This window comes from Monodon monoceros, unplaced genomic scaffold (genome assembly GCF_005190385.1).
Source record: "Monodon monoceros isolate NGI ecotype Baffin Bay Population unplaced genomic scaffold, NGI_Narwhal_1 Super_Scaffold_11, whole genome shotgun sequence".
NCBI classification, from domain to species: Eukaryota; Metazoa; Chordata; class Mammalia; order Artiodactyla; family Monodontidae; genus Monodon; species Monodon monoceros.
In genome coordinates, this window is record NW_021703767.1 from 68,532,348 (window position 1) to 68,560,087 (window position 27,740).

Below are 27,740 nucleotides of genomic sequence, written 5' to 3' on the forward strand. Positions count from 1 at the left end.
TGTTTCAAGAAAAGGACTTCAATTGGCCTTGCTGTGTGATGGCCCATTTCTGGACTAACATTGTGGTTGGAGGGCTAAGGTACTCTTAGTTGGCCTGGCCTGGATTACATGCCCACCCGTTTGATGGGCAGCTTGATCAAAGCCGTATAGAGTAGGTGGTGGGGCTGGAAATAGTTCTCCAAAGGGAAGGGGAGAAGAGATGCTGGGCAGATAGCCATTATAGTACTACCAACCCTATTTTCAGAAGAGGGAACTGAGACTTAGGGATGTAAAGAAACTTGTTCAAAGTCACAAAGCTAATAAATGGTATACCTGACATGCAGTCTTTTTTTTTTTTAATAAATATATATATATATATTTATTTATTTATGGCTGCGTTGGGTCTTCGTTGCTGTGTGCAGGCTTTCTCTAGTTGCGCCGAGCGGGGGCTACTCTCCGTTGCGGTGCGTGGGCTTCTCATTGCAGTGGCTTTTCTTGTTGCAGAGCACGGGCTCTAGGCATATGGGCTTCAGTAGTTGTGGCACGCAGGCTCAGTAGTTGTGGCTGATGGGCTCTAGAGTGCAGGCTCAGTAGTGTGGCTCACGGGCTTAGTTGCTCTGCAGCATGTGGGATCTTCCCAGACCAGGGCTCCAACCCACGTCCCCTGTATTGGCAGGCAGATTCTTAACCACCGTGCCAGCAGGGAAGCCCCATACAGTCTTCTTGCTTCAGCAATCACATTATTCTCTGGTAAAAGATGGAGTTATCTCCTTTTACCCTTAACCTCTTTCTTGACAGGGTGCATTCCTAATTCTCCTAATCCTTTTCACTTTATGGACAGCGAAATTAACCAGGGAAGAGAATTAAGTGAAACTACTCCTCCCCCCCTTTTTGGTTGAGTAATGATGAGGAACAGAGTATATGTGAAGTCTGAAATTGATGAGATAGCATTGTCTCATTGAAGACAAGGTGTTTGGTGGGGAGGGGGTGTGACAGGGGAATGCAACCCACCAGTAGCTACCAGACCACTTGGGGGGAGAATGTAACCTGTGTTTTGTCTCATTATTAGCATCATATCACTTTTCTACCGTTTAAAATTATGGTAAAATCCACAGCTTTTCAGCACCACATATGTTAAATAGGCTCTTATGAACTGGTCTAGGAATCTAATTACTCTTACAGTACAGTTTCTGTAGGTGCAGTAAACTTCTGGAATACAGCGAACAGGCAAATGAGGGACTATCTACGATTGGTTATCTGAAAAAAGTCAGGATCTTTATTCTCTGGTGTGTGAAAGTGTGAAGGTACTAGGGTTAGTGGGAAAGGGTGAATCAGGAGATTAACTCTGCAGAAAAAGAAAAGGATGTCAAAGGCAAATTTTGTATCCAAGGTTTTGATGGTGTAATCACCTTTGGCTGCTTAAAATCATCTGATTCTCCTTTAGCTTACTGTTATAAGTTGCTATCACCTGGCATATTACATATTAATACATATTTTCTTATTTAATGAGGTTTAAATTAGTGACTAAAATGGGTCTTTTATTTATGGGATAATGTATTTAGCTCTTCACCATTGGAGGGTAATTGAAGGTTGGCTACCTAAGAGAGGAATAAGTGAGAAAATACGAAGTTCCTGGTAGAATGCTGCTCATGGCAGACAGTGTTACTGAGTTCTCTTTCTGGTTCTTATCACCTTACTGTCCTACTGATGACGAAGTCTTGTTTTCACCTTGTTTCTCATCAGATGTATTTGGTGATAATAAATTCATAATGTATACTGACTTTCATAACATGAAACCCTTTTTTATATTTAAAAGTGTAAACGCTTTATTTTAGGGAATGGAGTTCAGTATGGAAGGTTCTCTTTCGAAAATAAAATTTTTCTTATGCTTAGCAATTTTAAGAGTAGATTAGAGATTTCATGTCCTACTGCAGAACTTTTCTTCACCCAGGGAAGCTATTTACTGGGTAAATATGACTACAGAGGATAAGCAGATTTCCTGTGTGCAATGATACAATAGCAGTATGAAAACTATATGTAATACAAATATTATTGCTGTTTCAATTTATAAATAGTTTGCTATATACTTTGTCATTTGGCATGCTAAAAAATTCACTGTTGTTTCTTTAATCTTGTTTTGTATATTGTTTTAAGTGTATTCCCCGTACCTAATTGCAGGCGCCTGGTGGGCAGGGACTTGGTCTTTGACATCAAAGCCTATAGAGTAGAATGCTGGACATACGCTAGGTGCTCTATTATTTGCTGTGGGGAAAATCATCGTTTTCACTTATTATTTAGTTTGGTACAGCAAGTCCTAATAATGTCGGTGTTTAATTGGTGATGTCTAAAATTTTTTTGACATTTCATAAATAAAATTAGATACCAGGAAAAGTTTAATGTCTAAAACCACTTATTCGTTTTGTTGGACTTTAGGAATCGCTTGAAGTATGGCCTGCTTGGATACATGATAAAATGAGCTTTTAAACAAAGTGATTGAAAGGGGTAAATCCTTCTACCTAGAGTTTGAACTTCCACCAGCCTTACCTGTTCAAGACACACTTGATCTTGGAAGGCCCCAAAGAAGTTCCTAGTGTGTGTGCTGTGGAGAGGAACCAAAGATGTAATGAGGTTGGATAAATTCCTTGGCCAGAAGAAAGGCAGTAGCTATAGAGATCAAATCCCATTGGTCCCAAAGCACAGAAGTGGAAGGAAAGAAAAAAGAAAAAGGAAATTAGAGAAAAGTAGGAAGAAAACAATGGCAATTTAAGAATTGTGCTCAAGGTGGAGAAAATACGACTTTGTGTTGTTGTGAGATTAGTTAATGACAGTGATAAAAGGAAAGCAGACATACTTGTTAGACCTTTATAACCATCTGGAGGTACTCACTGCAGAGGTGAGTGATTCTACATGGTCCCTGAGAACAGCCCTGTGTTTTAAGTAGGGGGATGTTGAAGACTCAGTGATCTGAATTGAAGCCTTCTGGTAACACTGACCTGGAAGAGCAGGTGAAGTTCTGCTCCCTTCTGTCATTTGTCAAGTATTTATTGACCTTCTTCTTTGTGTAGATACCACTGAGCTGTGCAATTATCTGTGCACAATATACTAAACAAATTAGGTATAATGATGCCATCTATGCACTCATTTATTTACTAATTTACTGAGCACTTATTGTGTACTAGACATAATATTCTAGATGCTAAGAATACAGTGGTGAACCATAAAGAAATCATCCCTGCTCTCATGGAGCATAGATATTAGTGAGAGACATTACAACAAACATACAAATATATAAGTACGAGCTGGGTTAGTTACATGAAGAAAATTAACAGGTGCTTTGTTTACAATAAAGTAATGAAATTAGATAAAATATGTAATATATTTAGCAAAGGGCCTAGTTCACACTAAGTGGTCAGTAAACCGTAGCTGCTACTGCTACTATTATTACTACTACTTTTCTTCCTCCTCATCAAGGCAGAAGGATAACAGCCAGATTGTCTATAACAAGTGAGCTAAATGAACCTGATGGACGGGCTAAAGGCTGCACAAACTGGCATGCCTCTAGTGACGTTAGACTGTTTCACGTGAGTAGTCCTCAGTGCGATGGTAGGAGTCTTTCAGTTTGTACCAGTGATATGAAAAAGCAGAACTTTTGATAACAAAGGTAAATCAACAGAGCTGTATGTACTTTTGGAAAACTGGCTTTGCATTTCAAATAAAGACAGCATTGTAAAGGTAAATTCACTATGAAAAGTCATAATATTATAGAATATAGCATTTTCAGAGAATATCATGCATTTATAGAAAATAAAGACTTTGGAATAAAGACTCTGAAAACGTTAACATACAATCTTAAAAACATAGGTTATTTTTTTTTTTAATTTCACAAAAAATTCTCTAGTTAGATTGAGCTCAAGCAAGAAAAACCATTTGGGATAAACTCACGTAGGTGTCTCTGGTTCACTTATTAATATGGAAGTACAGTAAAACCCTGTTATAGAACAAGAAATAGAGTCTAAAAGCTTCAGTCGTCTTATTGAAGGATAGTGAAATAACTCCTATCTAGCCACTTGGAAGTTCCAAGTGTGTAGAAGCCAATCACCAATTGTGTTTTATCCCAATTCAAGTTATTGTAAGATATATTTGAATGCTAATGACATGTCAAAGAATTTTGATAACGGCAGGGAAGATTATTTTGGAAAGGGAAAAGTACTTGGGAAAATCATACCTTGATTTTTGATTTAGTTGTCAGTTTTGTAGGAAAATACAGTATGTTATGACTGAACTTTTTTGACTGTGACCCATAAGAAGAGATGCATTTTACTTTGTGACCATTACTTAACATACAAATAGGATAAACAAAAGTTTTATGAAACAACATTCTGGTATTTTCTGTTATATTCTATTTCCATTTTTAAGAAAATGCTGTGTGTAATTCACTGAACTAATTTTATGATCCGCTAGTGGGTCACAACTTGCAGTTTGAAAAACGTTGCATGAAATGACTATGTGTTAAGTGGAACTTCAGAAAGGAATTCCAGGTTATTCCAGAAGCATAAGATCAGCACAATTTCACTAGTAGTATATCCCACACCGTTAATAATAGACGATTAATAGGTGAGAACCCGACATCATTTGGCTGCCTTGGATGGTCTTTTAAGAAAGAAAGATATACGTACATTTGCTTGCATATGCATAAACTCTCACAGGAAGGATACATACGAAATTAATAACATGAGTTGCTAGAGGGACAGAGAACTGGCTGTCTGAGCAGAGGTGGGAATAAGACTTCAAGTATAGTATTTCCTTTCATTTTTCATTCTTTAAAAATTTGAGTCGTGAATATATTTATTTTAAAAGTTAAATTAAAAATAATAAATAAATTCTGCTACTACAGTATTAGAGAAAAGAGGGGAGAGGGGGACTCCAACATGGATCAGGGTTTGGCAGTAAAAATTGCTTTGATAGATTAGCAGTGTCTGGCATGGGAGTGGGAGTTACAGCCTGTATGCTCTGTTTGCTCCCCTTGATCTAGACCAGAGCTATGTTGATAGTACCATGAAAGAATGTTTAAGTGACTCATTAAAAAGGGTTAATTTTTGTCCCATACTGTGCTTGTTACAGGGGAGTGTATACTTTATTTTAGAAAGTTTTTTTTTTCAATAGAAGATGGTTAATTTAAACATTTTTGTTTTTAATTTTTAACTTGTTATTTAGAAATACTTTCAAACTTTCAGAAAAGTAGTACGAATAAGAAAATTACAAATAATACTTGTTCCCAGACTCACCTTTTGTTAACATTTTACCCCATTTGCTTTATTGTTTTATCTGTCTACCTATCTGTCTGATTTATTTTTGTCTGAACCATTTGAGAGAAACTTACAAATACCATGCCCCTTTATTCCTAACTACTTCAAAGTGTATTTTCTAAGATTAGGGATATTCTCTTACTTAACTATAGTACAGTTATCAGGTCTATTAAATTTAATATTGATACCATACTTCACCTAAACTACTGTACTGCCTGTTTTCCGTTTTTGTCAGTTGACCCAGGAATATCCTTTACAGCATTTTTCCCCCTCTCTGGCACAGGATCCAGACTAGGGTTAGGTATTACATTTAGTTGTGTCTCTTTAGCCTCCTGTGATCAGAAACATTTCCAAAGCCTTTATTTCTTTGTTTACAACATTGAGGTTTTTAAAGAATACAGCACCCCCATCCCTTTTTAAAGAAAATAGAATGTTGATTATTCTCATGTTCCTTCATGATTAGATTCAGGTTATGCATTCTTAGCCAGAATACTACATAGCTGACATGTCTTACTGAGGCACAGGAAGCCCATCTTCCCCTCATTAGTGATTTTAGAGTACTTGGTCAAGGTATTGTCTAGTTTCTACTGTATAATAAATAGAGTAGAATTCCCTTGCAGCCAATAAACAATCCATGGGAAGACATTTTAAAGCCATGCAGAATTTCCTGTTCCTCACCAAAATATCCACCTAGATTTAGCATCCATTGATTATACTTGCTTGATTCAGTTTTTGCTCTGTGGGTTGCAAAATGCTGATTTTTCCAGTTCTAACACTATCTCCACATTCACCAGGTGTCACTCAGCATTCTGCGGTGAACTAGTCTTCCTTTCTTCCCTTTTGTTTGTTGTTATGAACTCATAAATTCTCTTCTTTCCCCCTAATGATTCATAATTCATTATTATGTGAGTAGAGGATTTGATGCTGGGGTCAGTGGATGACTTTAGGAGGTCAGTAATCACCTGACCTTGAAATTGTGTGCCAGGTTCTGGGTTGTTTCTGGGGAGAGTGTCCATAACTTTCATCAGAACCTCTAAAAAGTTCTTGATTTAAACAGTGTTAAGTTCCACTAGGTTGAAGGGTTGAAATGTTAAGCTGTTACCCTTATCTGTTTGAATAGTCTTTCCTGATTTCTACCCCAAGTGATAAGTAACTGAAGTGTTAGAATCATAATATGTGTCCCTCTCTAGATACATTTCACTTTTTTTTAAATTAATTTTTATTGGAATATAGTTGATTTACAATGTTGTGTTAGTTTCTGCTGTACAGCAAAGTGAATACATTCCACTTTGTTGTCTACTGTTTTTAAATTACAACTGAAACTAGTATCATATTTTGGTTCCTTTAATTTTTTTTTGCTGAAATATGTAATAAATGTTAATATTGTCATTGCCTCTGTAGCAGCAGTTTATGGTGTATAGAGCCAGTCTTCTGAAGTAACGAATTACCTTGATTTAATTTGAAATTTTAAATCCAATGTTTTTTACACTGTAGTTTTATTAGCTCTATGGGAGTGAGCTACATGATGTTGTGCACTGAAAATTACCCAAATGTTCTGGCCTTCTCTTTCCTGGATGAGCTTCAGAAGGAGTTCATTACTACTTATAACATGATGAAGACAAATACTGCTGTCAGACCATACTGTTTCATTGAATTTGGTAAGGGCCTGATTTTTTTTTTCTTTTTCATTATCCTGTCTCCATTCAGTCGTAAATGATTTTTCATCTAATACTGAGGGGCAGAGGGAAAACTCAGAAAATTCTGCTAGCTTGCTTTTGACAGAATAATTTGACAAATGGTCTATAAATTATGGCAACTTCTTCATTTAGGTGCCTCTTAAAAAAATTCTGTTTGAGCTGTGTAGAGGATCCTGATTATTAATTCCAGAGGTTAATTTTTCAGTGAGAAATTTATAAGCTAGAGGTTCAGAGTTTTGTCTTTATGTGGTAGTATTTTTAGGCTGCTTAATGTAGAACAGAGGTTGGCAAACATTTGTTGGAAAGGACCAGATAGTACAATTTTAGGCTTTAAGGATCATTTGGTCACTGTCACAGCTACTCAGCCCTTGCTATTATAGCTTGAAAACAGCCATAGGCAATACATAAATGAATGAGTATAGTTATATTCTAATAACATTTTATTCACACACAAAAAAATCAGGCTAGATTTGGCCTATGGACATTAGTTTGCTTGACTCCTGATGTAGAAGAGGGAAAAAAAGTAAATTCAAGGTGTAAATAGTGAAAATAAAATTGGAAGAAATTTAGGAAATGTCTTTTATTGTTTTCATTAAATTTTTTCTTTAAAACATCTGTTCTAATGGTGTAAGCAATAAATAAGAAAACAGATTTATATGAACGCGCAATTTACAGTGTATGTTTTAATGTAATTACAACTGGTAAATACTGACAGACTTAATATTTTATGAGATCTGAATCCCTATAAAAATGAAGACTTTGGTTTAAGTTTAAAGGGAGCTGTTTTTGGTTTTCTTGTAGAAGCTCAAAGTAATTCCTTGAAGTGGATATAATAGTAGAAATATTCTCACAGTCATGTAATATTAAATCCTTAGTATATTTATAATTATTAATTTCTAGAGTATAATTTCTAGTGAGAAAAACTGATGATGCCATGATATATTAACCATAAACACAAATAATATTAGGACATTCATGACAGATTGAACAGTTTGGGATAGCAAATTAAACAATTTATTGCAAAATTTACTGTCCATAAACATCACACTTTCAAATGATTTAATTAACAAATGACTGCAAGGAAATTTATTTTTTATTTTACATAGATAACTTCATTCAGAGGACCAAGCAGCGATATAATAATCCCAGGTCTCTTTCAACAAAGATAAATCTGTCTGACATGCAGATGGAAATCAAGCTGAGGCCCCCTTATCAAATTTCCATGGGTGAACTGGGGTCAGCCAATGGAGTCACATCTGCATTTTCTGTTGACGATAAAGGTGCTGGTAAGATTTCTTCTGGTGAGTTCTGGATCTCAATTACTTCATTTAAAAAATATTTTCTAAGAACCGAGGAACTCTTAAAAATGAATTAATTTAGTCTAAAACTTTAAAGTAAGTACATGAGAGAATGTAGAAGTTCAAAGTAATCGTTTCTCCCAGTGTTTTATATAGTCATCTCTCAGATATGTGACTAATTAGCAATCTCAGTTGCTTTTCAACAGCAATCTCAAAGGAACTCTTTGCTAGGGAGACATTCAAGAAGATTTCTTGGTACACATTCTTCTAGAAAAGAGTAATTTGTTTGTAATATATGCCTATAGGCATGTAAAGTGCTTTGCATTATGTAAAAATGACTACATTCAAGGTTGGGGTTCTTGACTGTCACAGCACATGTGATCATCTACTCAGACATCCCCTCCCAAACAAGGAATACAGTTCTCAACAGTTGGGACATGTTGAAAACTTCTGCTTAAAAGTGGAAACCCTTGTTATTTTATAAGGTAGCATATGCCATTGTTGAATTGCTTATTTTAAAAATTCTTTCGTGTATTTTGAGCTAAAATCTGTTCCCTATAATGCTAACACTTGTCTAAGTTCTGTGACTTATCCCTCCCTGACTTCAGCTGTACCAGAACTTTGATGTCGGCAACTCTGTGTCCTTTCTATCCTTTTAGTCTGATTGACTTCATATAAAATATCCCCAGTTTCCTTAGCCTTTGGTAATTTGAAACCCTCCTCATCCTGGAAGATTCCTCTTTATATGCTTTTGTTTGTTGGTATTCTTTAAAAGTGGCATTTAAGGCTGAACAGAACACTTCATATTTGGTTTGATTAATACAAATTATGGGAGAAAAGGGGAAGCAGATTTCACTAAAATGATCCAGCTAGTCAGGAAACAAGTAAACAAGCAAATAGCAGTAACAAACCCTGGGGGAGAGGAGGTGGATCAGTACTTAGAGTTGTTAAACATATGTTATCTAAAATGTCCAGTTTTCAATTAAAAAAAATTACAAGACACGCAGAAGAAAAGGAAAGTATAATTCATACACTGGGGACGGGGTATGGTGGGGAAGGCAGGCAATAGAAACTGCCTGAGAGAGTGATCTGATGTCAGATTTAACAGACAAAGAGTTCAAAGTAGCCATTATAATTTTCTTCAAAGAAATAAAGAAAACCATGATTAAAGAAGTAAGGAAGGTATGATGGTGATGTCATATTAAATAGGCAGTATTAATAAAAGATAGAAATTATAAAGAAAAAGAACCAGATTCTGGAATTGAAATTGAAATTCTGGAATTGAAAAATACAACTGAAATAAAAAATTAACTAGTTGGGCTCAACAGTAGATTTGAACCGGCAGAAGAAAGAGTTAGTAAACTTGAAGATAGATTGAGAGAGATTATCCAAGTCAAAGAGCAGAGAGAAAGATGAAGAAAAATGAATAGAACTTCAGAAAAATATGGGGCACTATTAAACACACTAACATATGCATGATGGGAGAACCAGAAGGAAAGAAGAAGAGAGGGGAACAGAAAAAGTATTTGAAGAAATAATGGCTGAAAAGTTTCCATTTACTCAAAAAATGTTAATCTATTCCAGGAAGCTCAAAGAATTCCAAATAGGATACATGCAAGAGATCCACAAATAGATGAATCATACTAAAAATCCTGAAAGACAAAGACAAGGAGAAAATCTTTAAAGCAGCAAGAGAAAAACAGCTTGTCATTTACAAGGTTTACCACAACAAAATTAACAACTGGCTTCTCAACAGAAACAATGGAGACAAGAAGGCGGTGGGATAACATGTTCAAAATACTCAAAGGAAGAAAAAAAACCTCAACCAAGAACCTTGTATTCAGCAAAGCTATCTTTCAAAAATGAAGGTAAAATAAAGATATTTGCAGATAAGCAGAAGATGAGAGAATTTGTTGCTGGCAGACTCACCTTAAAAAAATACAGTAGTTCTTCATATTTGAAAGCCAGACCTAGACAATAATTTGAATCCATACCAAAAAAAAAAAAAAGAGCAATGGTAAAGGTAATTATAAAAGACAGGAAGAATGCATTTTCTTCCTTCTGCTAAGTGATTTAAAAAGCAGTCATATAAAACAGTGTATATATATCATCTCAATAGATTCAGAAAAAGCTTTGGACAAAGTTCAACACTCACTTATGATAAAAACTCTCCAGAAAGTGGGCTTAGAGGGAACCTACCTCAACATAATAAAGGCCACATTCAGCAGACCTACAGCTAACATCATACTCAGTGGTGAAAAGCTGAAAGCATTTCCTCTAAGATCAGGAACAAGACAGGGATATCCACTCACCACTTTTATTCAACATAGTTTTGGAAGCCCTGGCCATGGCTATCAGAGAAGAAGATAAAAGGAATCAAAATCAGAAAAGAAGAAGTAAAACTGTCACTGTTTGCAGATGACATGATACTATACATAGAAAATCCTAATAATGCTAATAGAAAACTGCTAGAGCTCATCAATGAATTTGGTAAAGTTGCAGGATACAAAATTAATAAACAGAAATCTCTTGCATTCCTATACACTAACAATGAAAGATCAAAAGAGATTAAGGAAACAGTCCCATTTACCATCACATTGAAAAGAATAAAATACCTAGGAATACCTAAGGAGGCAAATACCTAAGGAGGCAAAAGACTTGTACTCAGAAAGCTATAAGATACTGATGAAAGAAATCAAAGATGACACAAACAGATGGAGAGATATACCATGTTCTTGGATTGGAAGAATCGATATTGTGAACATGACTGTACTACCCACAGCAATCTACAGATTCAATGCAATTTCTATCAAATTACCAATTGCATTTTTCACAGAATTAGAACAAAAAATTTTACAATTTGTATGGAAGCACAAAAGACACTGAATAGCTAAAGCAATCGTGAGAAAAAAGAACAGAGCTGGAGGAATCAGGCTCCCTGACTTCAGACTATACTACAAAGCTATAGTAATCAAAACAGTATGGTACTGGCACAAAAACAGAAATATAGATCAATGGAACAGGATAGAAAGTCCAGAGATAAACCTATGCATCTATGGCCACCAAATCTATGACATAGGAGGCAAGAATATACAATGGAGAAAAGACAGCCTCTTCAGTAATTGGTGCTGGGAAAACTGGAAAACTACAATGTAAAAGAATGAAATTAGAACACTCCCTAACACCATACACAAAAATAAACTCAAAAGGGATTAAAGACCTAAATGTAAGGCCAGATACTATAAAAAAACTCTTAGAGGAAAATATAAGCAGAACGCTCTCTGACATAAGTCACAGCAAGATCTTTTTCGATCTACCACCTAGAGTAATGAAAATAAAAATAAACAAATGAGACCTAATTAAAGCTTTTGCACAGCAAAGGAAACCATAAACAAGACGAAAAGGCAACCCTCAGAATGGGAGAAAATATTTGCAAACAAAGCAAGTGACAAGGGATTAATCTCCAAAATATACAAACAGCTCATGCACCTCAGTATAAAAGAAACCAACCCAACCAATCAAAAAATGGGCAGAATATCTAAATAGACATTTTTCCAAAGAAGACATACAGATGGTCAACAAACAAAAAGATGCTCAACATCACTAATTATTAGAGAAATGCAAATCAAAACTACAATGAGGTATCGTCTTGCACCAGTCAGAATGGCCATCATCAAAAATTCTACGAACAATAAATGCTGGAAAGGGTGTGGAGAAAAGGGAACCCTCCTACACTGTTGGTGGGATTGTAAATTGGTACAGCCACTATGGAGAACAGTATGGAGGTTCCTTAAAAAACTAAAAATAGGGCTATCATATGACCCAGCAATCCCACTCCTGGGCATATATCCAGAGAAAACCATAATTTGAAAGGATGCATGCACCCCGATGTTCATTGCAGCGCTGTTTACAATAGCCAGGACATGGAAGCAGCCTAAATGTCCATTGACAGAGGAATGGATAAAGAAGATGTGGTACATATATACAGTGGAATATTATTCAGCCACAAAAAGGAACAAAATAATGCCATTTGCAGAGACATGGATGGACCTAGAGATTGTCATACAGAGTGAAGTAAGTCTGAAAGAGAAAAACAAATATCATATAATATCGCTTATGTGTGGAATGTAGAAAAATGGTAGCAACGGACTTATTTGCAAAACAGAAATAGAGTCACAGATGTAGAGAACAAACTTACAGTTACCAAGGGGGGAAGGGGGGTGGGATGAATTGGGAGATTGGGACTGACATATATACACTACTATGTATAAAATAGATAACTAATGAGAACCTACTGTTTAGCATAGGGAACTCTACTGAATGCTCTGTGGTGACCTAAATGGGAAGGAAGTCTTAAAAAAGAGTGGATATATGTATACATATGACTGATTCACTTTTCTGTACAGCAAGAAACTAACACAACGTTGTAAAGCAACTATATTCCAATGAAAATTAAAATAGCAATGTATATAGTGTATTTTGGTGCCTATGACATATAGAAATGTAATACATTTTCTAACAACAGTACAAGGGAGGTGGATGGTAGCAAAGCTGCATTGGGTTAAAGAAATGACTCCATACAGTAATTTGATTCCACAGGAACAAATGAAGAAAGCCAGAAATGATAAGAATTCATATTAACAAAACCTACAAAAATATAATTGTCCTTTTTTCTCTTAGTTTCTTTAAAAGACATAAAATTATGTAAAGTAATAATTATAACAATGTATTTTAGGGTTTATAATATTTATAAATGTAATATATATATATATCACACATATATTCAGCAATGCCACAAATATGGGAGAAAGGAAATAGAGCTATATAAGAGTAATGTGTCTATAGCTCACTTGAGTTAAGTTAGTATAAATCTGAATCTGTTTCTGATAAATTAAGATGTATCGATAGATGGTAAATCCTAGAGCAGCCACTAAGCAAATAACTCAAAAAATAGTGAAAAATCATTAAAGAAAAATACTTCAGTATGAAATATTCACTTATTGCAATTATAGCAGTAAAGGAGGAATAGAGCAAAAAGGCATGAGAGATATCAAAATAAGTAAGAATGGCAGTATAAATCTACTGTCTCAAAAATCACATCATATGTGAATGGATTTTAAAAATGTGAATGGATGAAACATTCTAGTCAAAAGTTAGAGATTTTTAAAGTGGATTAAGAAAAAACAAAGATACAGATAAATTGAAAGTAAAAGGAAGAAAAAAGTTATATAATGCAAACAGCAACCAAAAGAGAGCCTGAGTGGCTATTTTGATATCAGACAAAATGGACTTTAAGACAAAAATTCCTACTAGAGACAGTGGACATTTTATAATGATAAAAGAATCAATATATTAAGGTATAACAATTATAAGTATATATGCATTTATCAACAGAGCCCCAAAATACAGGAAGTAAAACCTGTCAGAAGTAAGAGCGCAATGGGCAATTAAGCAGTAATAGTTGAAGACTTAAATACCTAACTTTCAGTAATGGGTATAAATGGGTAGAAGATAAACAATGAAATAGAAGACTTAACACCATAAACCAGCTAGATTTAACAAACATCAATAGAACACTCCATTCATTATTAGAAAATACATTTTTCTCAAGTACACATGGAGCATTCTCCTTATGCTAAGCCATTAAAACAAGACACTTCATAAATTTTTTTTTTTTTTTTTTGCGGTACACGGGCCTCTCACTGTTGTGGCCTCTCCTGCTGCAGAGCACAGGCTCCGGACGCCCAGGCTCAGCAGCCATGGCTCACGGGCCCAGCTGCTGCGCGGCACATGGGATCCTCCCAGACCGGGGCACGAACCCGTGTCCCCTGTATCGGCAGGTGGACTCCCAACCACTGCACCACCAGGGAAGCCCCACTTCGTAAACGTAACAGGATAGAAATAACACAAAGTTCTTTATCCACAATGAAAAGAAATTAGAAATTAACAGGGAAAAAAATTGGGAAGCCTCACAAATATGTGGAAATTAAACAATACACTCCTAAATAAATATACATTCCTCTAATAATAATAATACGCCTCTTTTTCTTCAAAGAAGAAATCAGGGGACTTCCCCAGTGGCGCAGTGGTTAAGAATCCACATGCCAATGCAGGGGACATGGGTTCAATCCCTGGTCTGGGAAGATCCCACATGCCGTGGAGCAGCTAAGCCTGTGCACCACAACTACTGAGCCTGCGCTCTAGAGCCCACGAGCCACAATGGCTGAGCCCTTGTGCCACAACTACTGAAGCCCACATGCCTAGAGCCCGTGCTCCGCAACAAGAGAAGCCACTGCAATGAGAAGCCCGCACACCACCATGAAGAGTAGCCCCTGCTCACCAAAATTAGAGAAAGCATGTGCACAGCAACAAAGACCCAACACAGTCAAAAATAAATAAATAATTTAAAAAATGAAATAAAATATTCATCACATTAAAAAAAAAATCAGAAGGGGAATTTAGACTTTGAGATGAGTGAAGATGAAGACACATCATACCAAAACTTATGAGATGCAGCTCAAGCTGCGCTTAGAAGAAAATTTTTAGCTATAAATATCAATATTAAAAAAGAAGAAAGATCTCAAATGAATAACTTAACCTTCCACCTAAAGACACTGGAAAAAGAAAAGCAAATTAAACCTAAAACAATCAAAAAGAAGGGAATAGTAAAATTTGAAGCAGAAATAAATGAAAATGAAATAGGAAGCAAAAACAATAGAGAAAAATCAATGAAATCAAAAGCTGGTTCTTTGAAAAGATTAACAAAATTGACAAACCTTTAGTTAGACTGACCAAGAAAAAGAGAAATTTACTAGATACAGACATGAAAGAGGGGCCATTTCTACTGACCTTACAGAATAAAGGATTTTAAAGGAAAACTATGAAAAACTGTATGCAAATGAGTTAGGCAACTTTGATGAAATGGACAAATTCTTAGAAATATGCAAACTACAGAAACTGACTCAAGAAGAAATAGATAATCTTAATAGATCTATAACAAGAATAGAGATTAAATTAGTAATAAAAAACTATTCACAAATTCCAGACCCAAGTGGTTCTACTGGTGAATTTTATCAGTTAAAGAGTTAACCAATTCTTTACAAAATGTTCCAAAAAATAGAAGAGAGAGAATACTTTTCACCTCATTTTATGAGGCCAGTATTATTCTAATACCAAAACCAGATTAACACATCACAAGAAAAGAAAACTACAGACCAATATCTTTTATGAACACAGATACCAAAATCCTCAATATAGTACTAGCAAACCAAATACAGCAGCATATAAAAACCATTATACACCACGACCAAGTGGGATTTATTCCAGTGCTGCAAGATTGGTTTAACTTCTGAAAACCAATTATTGTAATACATGATATCAATAAAGTAAAAAATAAAAACCACATGATCATTTCAATAGATGAAGAAAAAGCATTTGGCAAATTCAGCAGCCTTTAACGATAAAAACACTCAACAAACTAGGAATAGAAAGGCGCTTTCTCAACTTGATGAAAAGTATCCACGAAAACCCACAGCTAACCTCATACTTAATGACGAAAGACCAGATGCTCTCCTATAAGATCAGGAACAAGACAAGGATGTCTGCTTTCACTACTTCTATTCAGCACTGTACTGGAGGTTCTAGACAGTGCAGTTAAGCAAGGAAAAGAAAAGTCATCTGGATTGCAAAAGGAGAAAGAAAATAGCTGTGTTCACATATGATATGGTCTTGTATATGGAAAATCCTAAAGAATCAACTAAAAAACTATTAAACTAATGCATCCAGTAAGGTTGTAGGATACAAGATCAAAATATAAAAATCAGTCGTATTCTACTATCAGTGGACAATCTGAAAATGAAATTAAGAAAATCCTAGCAACTACTGGCCAAAACAAGACATTATGCTTTCTGTTGTTTGCAACTAAAAAGAAAGAAAATCTCATACACTGAAAACTACAAAACATAGGAACAAATTAAAGAAGACCTAAATTAATGGAAAGTAGAGTAGTCCTGTGTTCATGGATTAGAAGACAGTATTGTTATGATAGCTATACTCCTAAATTGATACACAGATACAATGAAACTCTGAAAAGTCCAGCGCTATTTTTTTGTGCAGAAATTGACAAGTTGATCCTAAAATTCATATGGAAATGCAAGGAACCAAGAATAGTCAAAATAATCTTGAAAAAGAACAAAGTTGGAGGACTCACACTTCCAAACTTGCTACCAGGCTAGGTAATCAAGACTATGTAGTTCTGGTGTAAGGATAGACATATAGGTCAACAGAATAGAGCTGAGAATACAGAAAGAAAGACTTACATTATGGTCAATTCATTTTTAAGAAGAATGCCAAGACACTGTGAAAGAATAGTCTTTTCAACAAATGATGCTGGGACAAGTGGATATCTACATGCAAAAGAATGAAGTTAGGCCCCTACTTTACAAAATGTGTTAAAACTAACTCAGAATGAATCAAAGATCTAAATTTAACAGCTAAAACTATAAGATTCTTAGGAGAAAACTTAGGTGTAAATCTTTGTGATTTTGTATTAGGCAATTTTTTTTTTTTAGATTTGACACCAAAAACACAATGAAAAAAAGTAGACAAGGTAGACCTCATCAAAATTAGAAATTTTGTTCTTCAAAAGACACTCAAGAATTTGTAAAGAGAATTCACAGACACGGAGAAAATATTTGCAAATCATACATCTTCTAAGGCACTTGTGTCCAGAATATACAAGTAACACAACTCAAGTAACAATACAACAATTCAATATTAAAATGAGAAAAGAATTTGAATACACATTTCTACAAAGAAAATGTGTGACTAGCACATGAAAAGATGCTGAACATTATTGGTCATTAGTAAAATGCAAAGCAAAGTGATAAGGAGATACCACTTCACACCCACTGGGATGACTATAATAAAAAAGACAGACAATAACAAGTGTTGACAAGGATGTGGAGAAACTGGAACCTTCTTACATTGGTGATGGGGTTGTAAAGTGGTGCAGCTGCTTTGGAAAACAGTTTGGAAGTTCTCAAAAGGGTAAACATAGTGTTATCATATGACCCAGCAATTCTGCTTCTGGGTGCATACCGCAGAAATTGAAAATGTATGTCTAAACAAAAATGGGTACACGAATATTCATAGCAGCTAAAAAGTAGAAATAACCCAAATGTACATCAACTGATGAATGAATAAACAAAATATGACATATTCAAGCAATGGAATATTACTAAGCAATAAAAAAGGAATGAAGTATTGATACATGGTACAACATGGGTGAAATTAAAAACATGAAAGAAGTGAAAGAAGCCAGATACAAAAGGTATATAATTCATTTATACAAAATGTCCAGAGTAGGCAAATCCATAGAGACAGAAAGTATATTAGCAGTTGATGGGAGCTGGAGGGAAATAGGCAGTGATAACTATTAATGGTTATGAGGTTTCTTTTTAAGGTAATAAAAATGTTACAGAATTAGATGATGATTGTACAAGTCTGTGAATATACTAAAAACTTCTGAATTGTACACTTTAAAAGGGTGAATTTTATTGTATTTGGATTATGTTTCAGTTTTTAAAATCAGTAATAAATGAAGGGGTTATTACTTTGAAGACTTCCAGTAATGATGGAATAGGTAATTCAGACCAACAGTCCCGCTAAATACATGTAGGAAAGCTAAATGGAATGTATATATTATATAGAATATATAGGTCTAATATAATATAGAATTAATCTAAAATATAATCTTCCTGAAGTCTTTGGAGATCCAACAAGATTACTAAGAATTACTAGGATACAGGGGAGAATGGAGGCTCAGGGAGATGAGCCCAATGTTTGGAGCTACTTTTCTTTTTGGAGCCTTTACCAGTTCTGAAGGGAACTGCTGATGGCCTCTCAAGACTTGGGAGACAGGGATTAGAGCAGAGCCCACCAAAGTGGTGAACCTCATGAGCAACCCTTCAGCTTTGGGTTACGATTTTGCATGTTTGCACTCTAGGAGTATGGGTAGACAGGAATATGAAGTAGGCTTTTATCAGGACTACAACTTAGTTTTGAATCATATTGGTCTCTAAAATTGGATTGAGCTGATTACACAGTGCTTTGTTCCAGAGATCCTGGCAGAAGCAAACAAATAAATTTCCTGTAAGAAATAGTCTCACAAGCTTCAAATTATGTCTACAACAAGATTTTGAAAATAGAATGGCAAATAATCATAAATAACCAGGCTCCTGAAGAGACTAGACTGTGAATGCAAACTATTAGAAGCACATATGCATGCGTGTGCACACACACATGGTCTCAGGAACCATGGAAGCCAGAAGACAATGATGTCTTCTAAGGATAAAAGAAAATAACTGCAAATGTAGAATTCTGTGCCTAACAAAAATATCCTGAAAGGATGAAGTAGCAAGAATGGATATTCTTGCATTGTTCCTGATTTTGATGTTACCAGGGAAAGCTCAGTCTTAAAGAGTTAAATATAATATGATGTTAACTTAGGGTTTATACTGATGCCTTTTTACCAGGTTGAGAAAATTCCCTTATATTCCCAGTTTGATGAATTCGGTTTTTATCAGGAACCGAAGTTGAATTCTGTCAAATGCTTTGTCAGCATGTTTTTTGTCTGCATTTATTGAGATGATTGTATGATTTTTCTTTTTAAAGTCTTTATGTGGTAAATTACATTGTTAGCTTTTCAAATGTTAAATAAACCTTGCAGTTCTGTGATAAACCCCAGTGGGTCATGATGTATTATCCTGTTTATATATCGTCAGATCCAATTTGCTGAAATTTTGTTAAGATATTGTATCTGTATTCATGAGGGAATTGGTTTGTAGTTTTCCTCTTTTGTGATGTTTTTTGTCTGGTTTTGCTATCAGGAAAAAACTGGACTCATAGAATAAATTGGGAGGTATCCCCTCTACTTCAAAATTTGAGAAACGTTTCTGTAGATTTTTTATTTCTTCTTCTTTAGGTGTTTAGTAAGTGAAGCCTTTTGAGCTTTTGGTTTTCTTTGTGATAAGGTTTTTAACCACAAATCAGTTTCTTTGGTGAATGTAGGGTTATTCAAGTTATCTGTTTCTTCTTGATTTTTAGTAGTTTGTTTCTTTTAAGGATTCTGTCTGTTTCACCTAAGTTATTGAATTTTTTGGCATAAAGTTTGGCATCAGTCTTACTAGAGTTTATAATTTTTATTGATTTTCTTAAAGAACCAGCTTTTGCTTTCTTTGACATTTTATTGTTTTTGTTTTCTGTTTCATGATTTATGTTCTGATGTTTATTATTTCCTGTCTTTGGCTTCCTTAGGGTTTAGTTTGCTTTTCTTTTTCTAGGTTATGAAGGTAGAAGTTGAGGTCATTAATTTCAGAACTTTCTTTTCTAATACAGGCATTTAGTAGTATGTATTTCCCTCTAAATATTGTTTCAGCTAAATTTCATACATTTAAATGCATTGTATTTTCACTTTCAGAATGCTTTTTAATTTCCCTTTTGATTTCTTTTGCTATCCATGGATTTGTTAGGAATGTGTTGCACAGCTTTAAATATTTAGAGATTTTCCAGATGTCTTTCTGTTAGTTGATTTCAAATTTAGTTTCATTGTGGCCAGATACCAAATTTTGTATGATTTTAATCCTTTTACATTTATTGAGACTTGGTTTATTCCCGCAGAGTGTAGTCTATCTGAGTCATTTTTCTGCGTTCATTTGAAAAGAATGTGTATTCTACTGTTATTGGGTAGCTGATCACCCAGTATAATATCAGTGATTAATATCATTTAGACCAGGTTGGTTGATGATGTTCAAGTCTTTTATATCTTTCTGATTTTTCTGTCTACTTCATTAATTATTGAGAAAGGGGTGTTGAAATTTCTGACTGTATTTGTGAATTTATATTTTTCTCCTTTTAGGTCTATTGTTTTTATTTTGTATATTTTAAATCTTGTTAAATATTTAGTATTGTTTTGTTCTCTTGGTGCATGCACACCTTTGTCACTTTGAAATTACTTTCTTCATACCTAGTAGTATTCTTAGCTCTGCAGTCTACTTTATTAATATAGCCATGGTATCTTCTTTTTTTAAATTAATGTTGGAATGGTATGTCTTTACCATCTTCTTTCTTTTAACGTTTTTGTGCTTTATATATATATATATATATATATATTAAATTTATTCTATTGAAGTATAGTTGATTTACAATGTTGTGTTAATTTCTACTGTACAGCAAAGTGATTGAGTTTTTTATATACACACACACACACACACACACACACACATTGTTTTTCATATTCTTTTCCATTAAGGTTTATCACAGGATGTTGAATATACTTCCCTGTGCTATACAGTAGGGCCTTGTTGTTCATCCATTCTATGTATAATAGTTTGCATCTACTAATCCCAAACTCCCAGTCCATCCCTCCCCCACCCTCCTTCCACCTTGGCTACCACAAGTCTGTTCTCTATGTCTGTGGGTCTGTTTCTGTTTCGTAGATATGTTCATTTGTGTCATATTTTAGAATCAACATATAAGTGATATCATACGGTATTTGTCTTTCTCTTTCTGACTTACTTCACTTAGTATGGTAATTGCTGTAAATGGCATTATTTCATTCATTTTATAACTGAGTATTCCATTGTGTATATTATGTACCACATCTTCTTTATCCATTCATCTGTCAGTGGATATTTAAGTTGCTTCCATGTCTTGGCTATTGTAAATAGCGCTGCAGTGAATGTTGGGGTGCATGTATCTTTTCGAATTATAGTTTTGTCCAGATATATGCCCAGGAGTGGGATTGCTAGATCATATGGCAACTCTATTTTTAGTTTTCTGAGGAACCTCCATACTGTTCTCCAATTTACATTGGTGCATACTGCACCAATTTACATTCCCACCAACAGTGTAGGAGAGTTCCCTTTACTTCATACCCTTTCCAGCATTTGTTACTTGTAGACTTTTTAATGATGGCCATCCTGACCCATGTGAGGTGGTAGGTCATTGTAGTTTTGATTTGCATTTCTCTAATAATTAGCGATGTTGAGCATCTTTTCACGTGCCTGTTGACCATCTGTATGTCTCTTTGGAGAAATGTCTATTTAGGTCTTCTGTCCATTTTTTGATTGGGTTGTTTGTTTTTTGTTATTCAGTTGTATGAGCTGTTTGTATATTTTGGAAATTAAGCCTTTGTTGGTCGCATCATTTGCAAATATTTTCTCCCAGTCCATAGGTTGTCTATTTTTTCATTTATGGTTTCCTTTGCTGTACAAAAGCTTGTAAGTTTGGTTAGGTCCCATTTGTTTATTTTTGCTTTTACTTCTGTTGCCTTGGGAGACTGTTGTGTCTTTATATTTAAAGAGGTTTCTTTTAGGTATCAGGTAGTTGGGTCTTTTGAAAAAAAATCCAATTTGACAATATCTGCCTTTTTATTTAGGTGTTTAGATCATTTATATTTAATGTGATTATTGATATGGCTGGGTTGAAACCCACCATCTTGGCTATTTGTTTTCTTTTTGTCCTTCCTGGTTTTGATCACTTTTCTCTTTTCCTGCCTCTTTTTTTTTTTTGCGGTACGTGGGCCTCTCACTGTTGTGGCCTCTCCCGTTGCGGAGCACAGGCTGCGGACGCGCAGGCTCAGCTGCCATAGCTCACAGGCCCAGCCGCTCTGCGCCATGTGGGATCTTCCCAGACCGGGGCACGAACCCGTGTCCCCTGCATCGGCAGGAGGACTCTCAACCACTGCGCCACCAGGGAAGCCCCTTCCTGCCTCTTTTTGTATTGGTTACTTTTGGTCTGTTTTCTGTTCTTTGTTGGCTTACTTTACCTCCTTATTTCATTTGTTTTTGTGGTTGCTTTGGGTTTTATCGTATATATCTAATATTTTGTGGTAGGGCCACTAGGTTCTGCCATGGCTAACAAGCAAGCCAAGAATTAGTTCTCAAAATGAAAACAGGTTTTGCCTAAGGGCCGTGTCATTGCTTCAGAATACCTGGAGCCTCTTTTATGATTCTTCTTTCCAGGTTTGCAACAGGCTCAAAACATCATCCCTGTTTTCCACGGATATTTTGAGCACCATTGGATCCATGGGTCATAAGCTCTGAGTGGCAGAACGTCCTCTATTGAAGCCTGGATCCTTCTGTTGCTCTGGGCCCTCCTCAACCATTGTCATTTAGTAAATAAGTTGGAGCATCATACTGAAATGTAGAAAGGCATATGTTTCTAGAAGTATGTTTTCTTAGTGGTATGGGTTGAAAGGTGCAACTTGATCTATACTTTCAGTGTACTCTATACCTTTAACTACCTGAAACTTGACTGAGGTTGTAGACTTTTCTAATTTTGTGATTTTTTTTTTTTTTTTTTTTTGTGGTACGTGGGCCTCTCGCTGTTATGGCCTCTCCCGTTGCGGAGCACAGGCTCCGGACGCGCAGGCTCAGCAGCCATGGCTCACGGGCCTAGCTGCTCCACGGCATGTTGGATCTTCCCGTACCGGGGCACGAACCCATGTCCCCTGCATCGGCAGGAGGACTCTCAACCACTGCGCCACCAGGGAAGCCCTGGATTATTTTTTACCCTCTGGCATATACGTGTCATCCCAAGGTATCTAATCTAAGGCATATACTGTCTGTTCTTCAGGTACTATCAGCATGAGGTCATCAGTAAAGTAGATTAATGTCCTATGAGGTGTTAAGATGTTAGGTCCTTTGTAAGCCAAGAGTTAGCAAACTTTTTCTGTAAAAGGCCAGGTAGTACAGGTTTTACAGGCCATATGGTCTGTCTTTCAACTACTCAACTCTGCTGGTGTAGTATGAAAACAACCATATACAGTATGGAAAAGAATAGGTGGAGCTGTGTTGCAGTAAAACTTTATTTACAGAAATTTGTGCTAGGCTGGATCTGGCCTATGGGTCGTGTCTGGCAACCCCTGCTATCGACTAATCAGTGGCACATAGTTGATATAACCTGGTGGCAATATCATAAATGTACTGATATCTCTACTAAGTAAAAGTAAAATGCTTCTGATTTTCTCTGTTTATTAGGATAGAGAAAAAAAAAAGTGTTCAAAAATTAGTACCTATGTGCCAGGGAATTAATTGATTTGTTCCACATGGAGACCACATCTGGTAAAGCATGTGCAATTGGATCCTACAGTAATCTGTTGTCATCCTCTAAGATGCACCCATTTTGGAGACAAACTAGAGAGTTAAAAGTTTTTGAGTATAATAGGAATCACCATACATGTGTCTTTTTAAACAAGCCTTGGATGGTGGCACTGATCTCTGCAGTTACCCTAGGGATTAATGTTTTTATGATATTTGGGTTGGGGGAGCTCCAAGACTTCCATTGGCCTTTCTTTCTCAAATATTTTTAATTCCATAGTCTTGGCAGTTGCTAAGAATGTATGTCCATTAACATACACACTCAGGATCCAGGAGAATTACCTTAATTTGGGGTAGGGGTCCAACTTGACCTACTAGGAGGCAGACTCTACTAGAAACTCCTTGTATTACTTGACATCCGTAAGTCTCCACTCTGACCTGTAGACTGCAGTGGTATCTTGGATAACCAAATAGGAGATACTTGAAAAATGGGGAGAATCTGGGATTTGTTATGGTTTTAAGAAAGAGAAAGAGAGAAAAGTCTAAAGAAAGAGAAGTGTTTAAAGTAATTCACGATTAGAAATTACTTTAATATTAACTTTAAATTTGTTTTTAATTCAGACCAGGCCTGCATAATATTTTCTGTAGTCTTCCAGTTTAAATATACTTTCCTGTTTTACAATTTTCTTTCCTAAATAAATTTACTTTATTTTGGAATCTGGTTAATAGGTATTTGATAAACCTTATTTTGCAGACCTTTTTCTCTGTTACAATATCTTACTTTTGATTTCTTTTTCTTGTATTTCTTGACTTTTTTTCTTTCCTCTTCCTAACCTTGTGACCTGTCTCTCCACAGTCAGGCATAAATTTTTTTTTTTTTTTGCCATATTATTATTTTCTGAAGTCTACAGATGTTCTCCTGGGGTCAATATGTTGAATAGTATGTCCTCTTTTACTTGTTTTCTTTTTAAAACATTTTATTATAGAAAAATTTAAACATATATCAAGTAAATAGAATATTATAACTAACACATCACCCAACTATAATAACTATATCAACATTTTGACATTCTTGTTTTATCTATACCTCCATTCACTCCCCACTTATCCACTTGATAATTTCTACAATTCTTTCTTTTTCTTTTTTAATTATTTTTTATACAATTTATAAAGGTTACTTTCCATTTGCAGTTATTACAAAATATTGGCTATATTCCCCATGTTGTATAATACATCATTGAGCCTGTCTTACACCCAATAGTTTGTACCTCCCACAGTTCTTTTTTAAGGGAAATTTGCACATATTGAAATGTATAAATATTTGCTATATGGTTTCAACAAATGGATACAGTTGTATAAACCACACTGTTTCAAAATGTAGATTTTACTGTTATTCAAGTATGGCAAGGCCAACAGATTAGGAGGCAACAGCTGTTGAAAAGATAGTTCTCATGGATCCCAAGAGAAGGGAGCACAGCACCAGCAGCCACATGGGGAAGTGCCAGTGAGGGTCAGGAGGCAAAGGAGCAGGAGGGAAATGTGGGCAAGAGCCTTTAGTGTGATTTCCCCAGGAAGGAACTGGAGAGGCAGAGTAAGCAAGTTTAGGATTGGCTAGTTTGAATACTTTTATTGAGCTGTGGGGCATAGGGCTCTTTGTCTGATACCTGACCCTGCCATGATTTGGGCAGGGGAATAGTGGCCCCTAGCGTGAGAACCCCATAGAGGAGATAGTTAGGAGTGTCGGCTCCAGATTAGGGGTTTGCTTATGAAAGGCACTCTTGCAGGCGAGTTGTTTGCTATCTCTAGGAATTAGATAGTCCTGGGACGGGCAGTCCTCTGATGTCAGCAAGGCCCCAAGATGTCAAAGTACCAAAAATACAGAGTAAAAAACCATGATTAGTACATTCCCCTATCACAATGTAGACCACTTCCATCTCCCCAAAAGTTCCTTTGTGTCCCTTCCCAGTCAGTCTCTGCCCCACTCCAGACAACCAGTGTTCAGATTTTTTACTTTAAATTAGTTTTATTTGTTCTAGAACCTGACATAAACAAGATTATATCATGTAATTCTTGTGTTCCCCTTCTTTTGCTCAACACGTCATATGTATATGTTGCTTGTCTCTTTAATTTGTTGCTCTTTATTGCTGAGTAGCAGTCACTGTGTGAACATACCACAGTTTGTTTATCCAGAGTGGATAAACATTGGACATTAGCTTCTTTCCAGTTTTTGGTTATTGTAAATAAACCTGTTATAAACATTCATCTTTTGTTGACATATGTTTTCATTTCTCTTGAGTAAGTATTAGGAGTGGAATTGCTAGGTCAAGGGTTAGGTGCATGTTTAACTTTTTATGAAACTGCCAGTGTTTTGAAATAGTTGTGCCATTTTACATTCCACAAGCAATGTATGAGAGTTTTGATTGCCCTGTATCCTCACCAACAATGTTGTTATTCTTTTAAATTTAATATCCTTTAAAATTAAAAAAAAACACTTCCTGAAACTAAACTTAATACCCTTTTCTCAGTTTCTTTGACACCTCTATTTTTAAGATAAATACTTGGTTAATCAGCCTTTTTTTCAATCTATACAATTTTCTAGACAGTTTGTCAATTGCCTGAAAATGCTGCTGTATTTGGCTGGTACCCCACAAGGCAAGTAGATTTCTCAATCTCTTTCTCTTACACATACACACACACACCCCTCACAATCTAACAATATTTATTGCTTTATTTTCTCCAAAGTATTATGCTAAATATTGTAGGGCATTTTATAAAGATAATAAGCACATTATCTGCCTTCAAGATGGGAAAAGCAAATAAAAGTCAATAAGTAAAATACAAGGTAGAATGCAATACATGCTCTAAAAGAGAGAAAAAGGACGTAACACTTTTAGACCTTGGAGCCTTGAAGGACATGCAGGTTTTGACAGGTGGTGATGATAAGAAAGGGCCTCATAGTGAAAAGAATAGTGTGTTTTTGAACCATACAATTAGTCTCATTTAGTCATAATTTAGTAATAAATTATGCTCATTTAGATAGAACTGACTTGAAATCTCTCTCTAATGTTCGGAAACCTTTTTCTCCAGATATTTTGGGCATCACTGAATAACTGCACCTTCTGAACTTTATCTTTGACTCAGAACATAGACACATATTAGGATGAGGTTTGAGGGTTAGAATGGTACCATCTTTTTGAATCCTCATTATGACTGTTCTGGTACTCTGTTTCACCAATTATTTTTCCTTTCTCTTGATTCTTCTATTTCATCTTCACTGAATTTTGTTGTTATACCTATAAATGTATTAAAATCTCCCTCCTCCACCCCATTACAGGGGGAAAATAACTCTTTTTCAATCCTATTGTATCTGTCAAGCTATCATCCTGTTTTCCTCTCCTGTAACTGCAGAAGTGTTCACTTACTGCTTCTATCTCTTACCTTCACCAGTTATTTAACCTTTTGCTGTCTGAATTTTGCCTTCAGCCTCTCTTCTGAAACCATCTCTTAGTCAATAAATCTAATCTTTTTTTTTTTTTTCAGTTCAGATTGTCTTTGGCCTGTCTACAGGCTTTGTAAGTCATATCTTTCTTCTTGATGGTCTCCCCTTCCTAGGCTTCTGTGGCTCTTTCCTTTTCTGGTTGTTCTACATCTGTCTTCCCTGCCTCCTCTTCCTCCCTTTAAAGGTAGTGTTTACCAAGGATTTGCCCTTGGCCCACTTCTTTCATTGGTAATCTCATCTGAACCCGTCCCATCATATGCAGACCTCATCTGTTTCTCCAGCTCACTGCTTTTACATTCTTCAGTTGCTTATTAAACATGCCTCACCATCACTTCAAGTTTGATATGTTTAAAATATCTCCATACTCGATCAAACCTGAGTTTCTTCCACTGGGTCTGTTAATAGCACCCTTATCTTTCCAATCACCCACACTTCAAACCTTGGCATTTTCCTTGATTTTTTTCTCTTTTGTTTCCCACATCTAGTTAGTTGCCGAGCCTAATAGTTTTAGCCTCTGTGATCTCTCTCCCCTCTTTCTTCTTCTCTACTTCTACTGTCACTATCCTAATTTAGGTCCTCATTTCAGTAAGTCTTTTGCAATGACTCCCTCATGAACTTCCTAATACAGAATTGTAGAAAGAGCACGGGCTTTTCAAACCCAAGTGCTAATTGTGAAGATGGCACTTACTAGCTGTCTGGCTTAGAGCAAATTATTTAACCTCAATTTATAGATGAGAAGATTCAGACACAGAGAAGTTAGTCATTCTTAACCTCATGAAGTACTCTGTTTTGAAGGATAAATGGGACAGTGTATACCTAGTGAGAAGGCACTAAAAAAATATTACTTATCTCTCCCTACT

At 35.6% G+C, this 27,740-nt stretch overlaps 1 protein-coding gene across 4 annotated transcripts in view; it reads left to right on the forward strand.

Annotated features, from left to right (window-relative positions):
• SEC22A (SEC22 homolog A, vesicle trafficking protein) overlaps positions 1-27,740 on the forward strand; it is a 76,306-nt gene that overhangs the window by 13,901 nt on the left and 34,665 nt on the right. For 3 of the 4 annotated variants that reach the window (XM_029214106.1, XM_029214107.1, XM_029214105.1), the window contains exons 3-4: positions 6,780-6,943; positions 8,089-8,283. In XM_029214106.1, the coding sequence (XP_029069939.1) occupies positions 6,780-6,943; positions 8,089-8,283 (359 nt within the window). Of the gene's footprint in view, positions 1-3,277; positions 3,561-6,779; positions 6,944-8,088; positions 8,284-27,740 lie in introns of those variants that run through there. The other variant, XM_029214108.1, reaches the window with a different exon arrangement.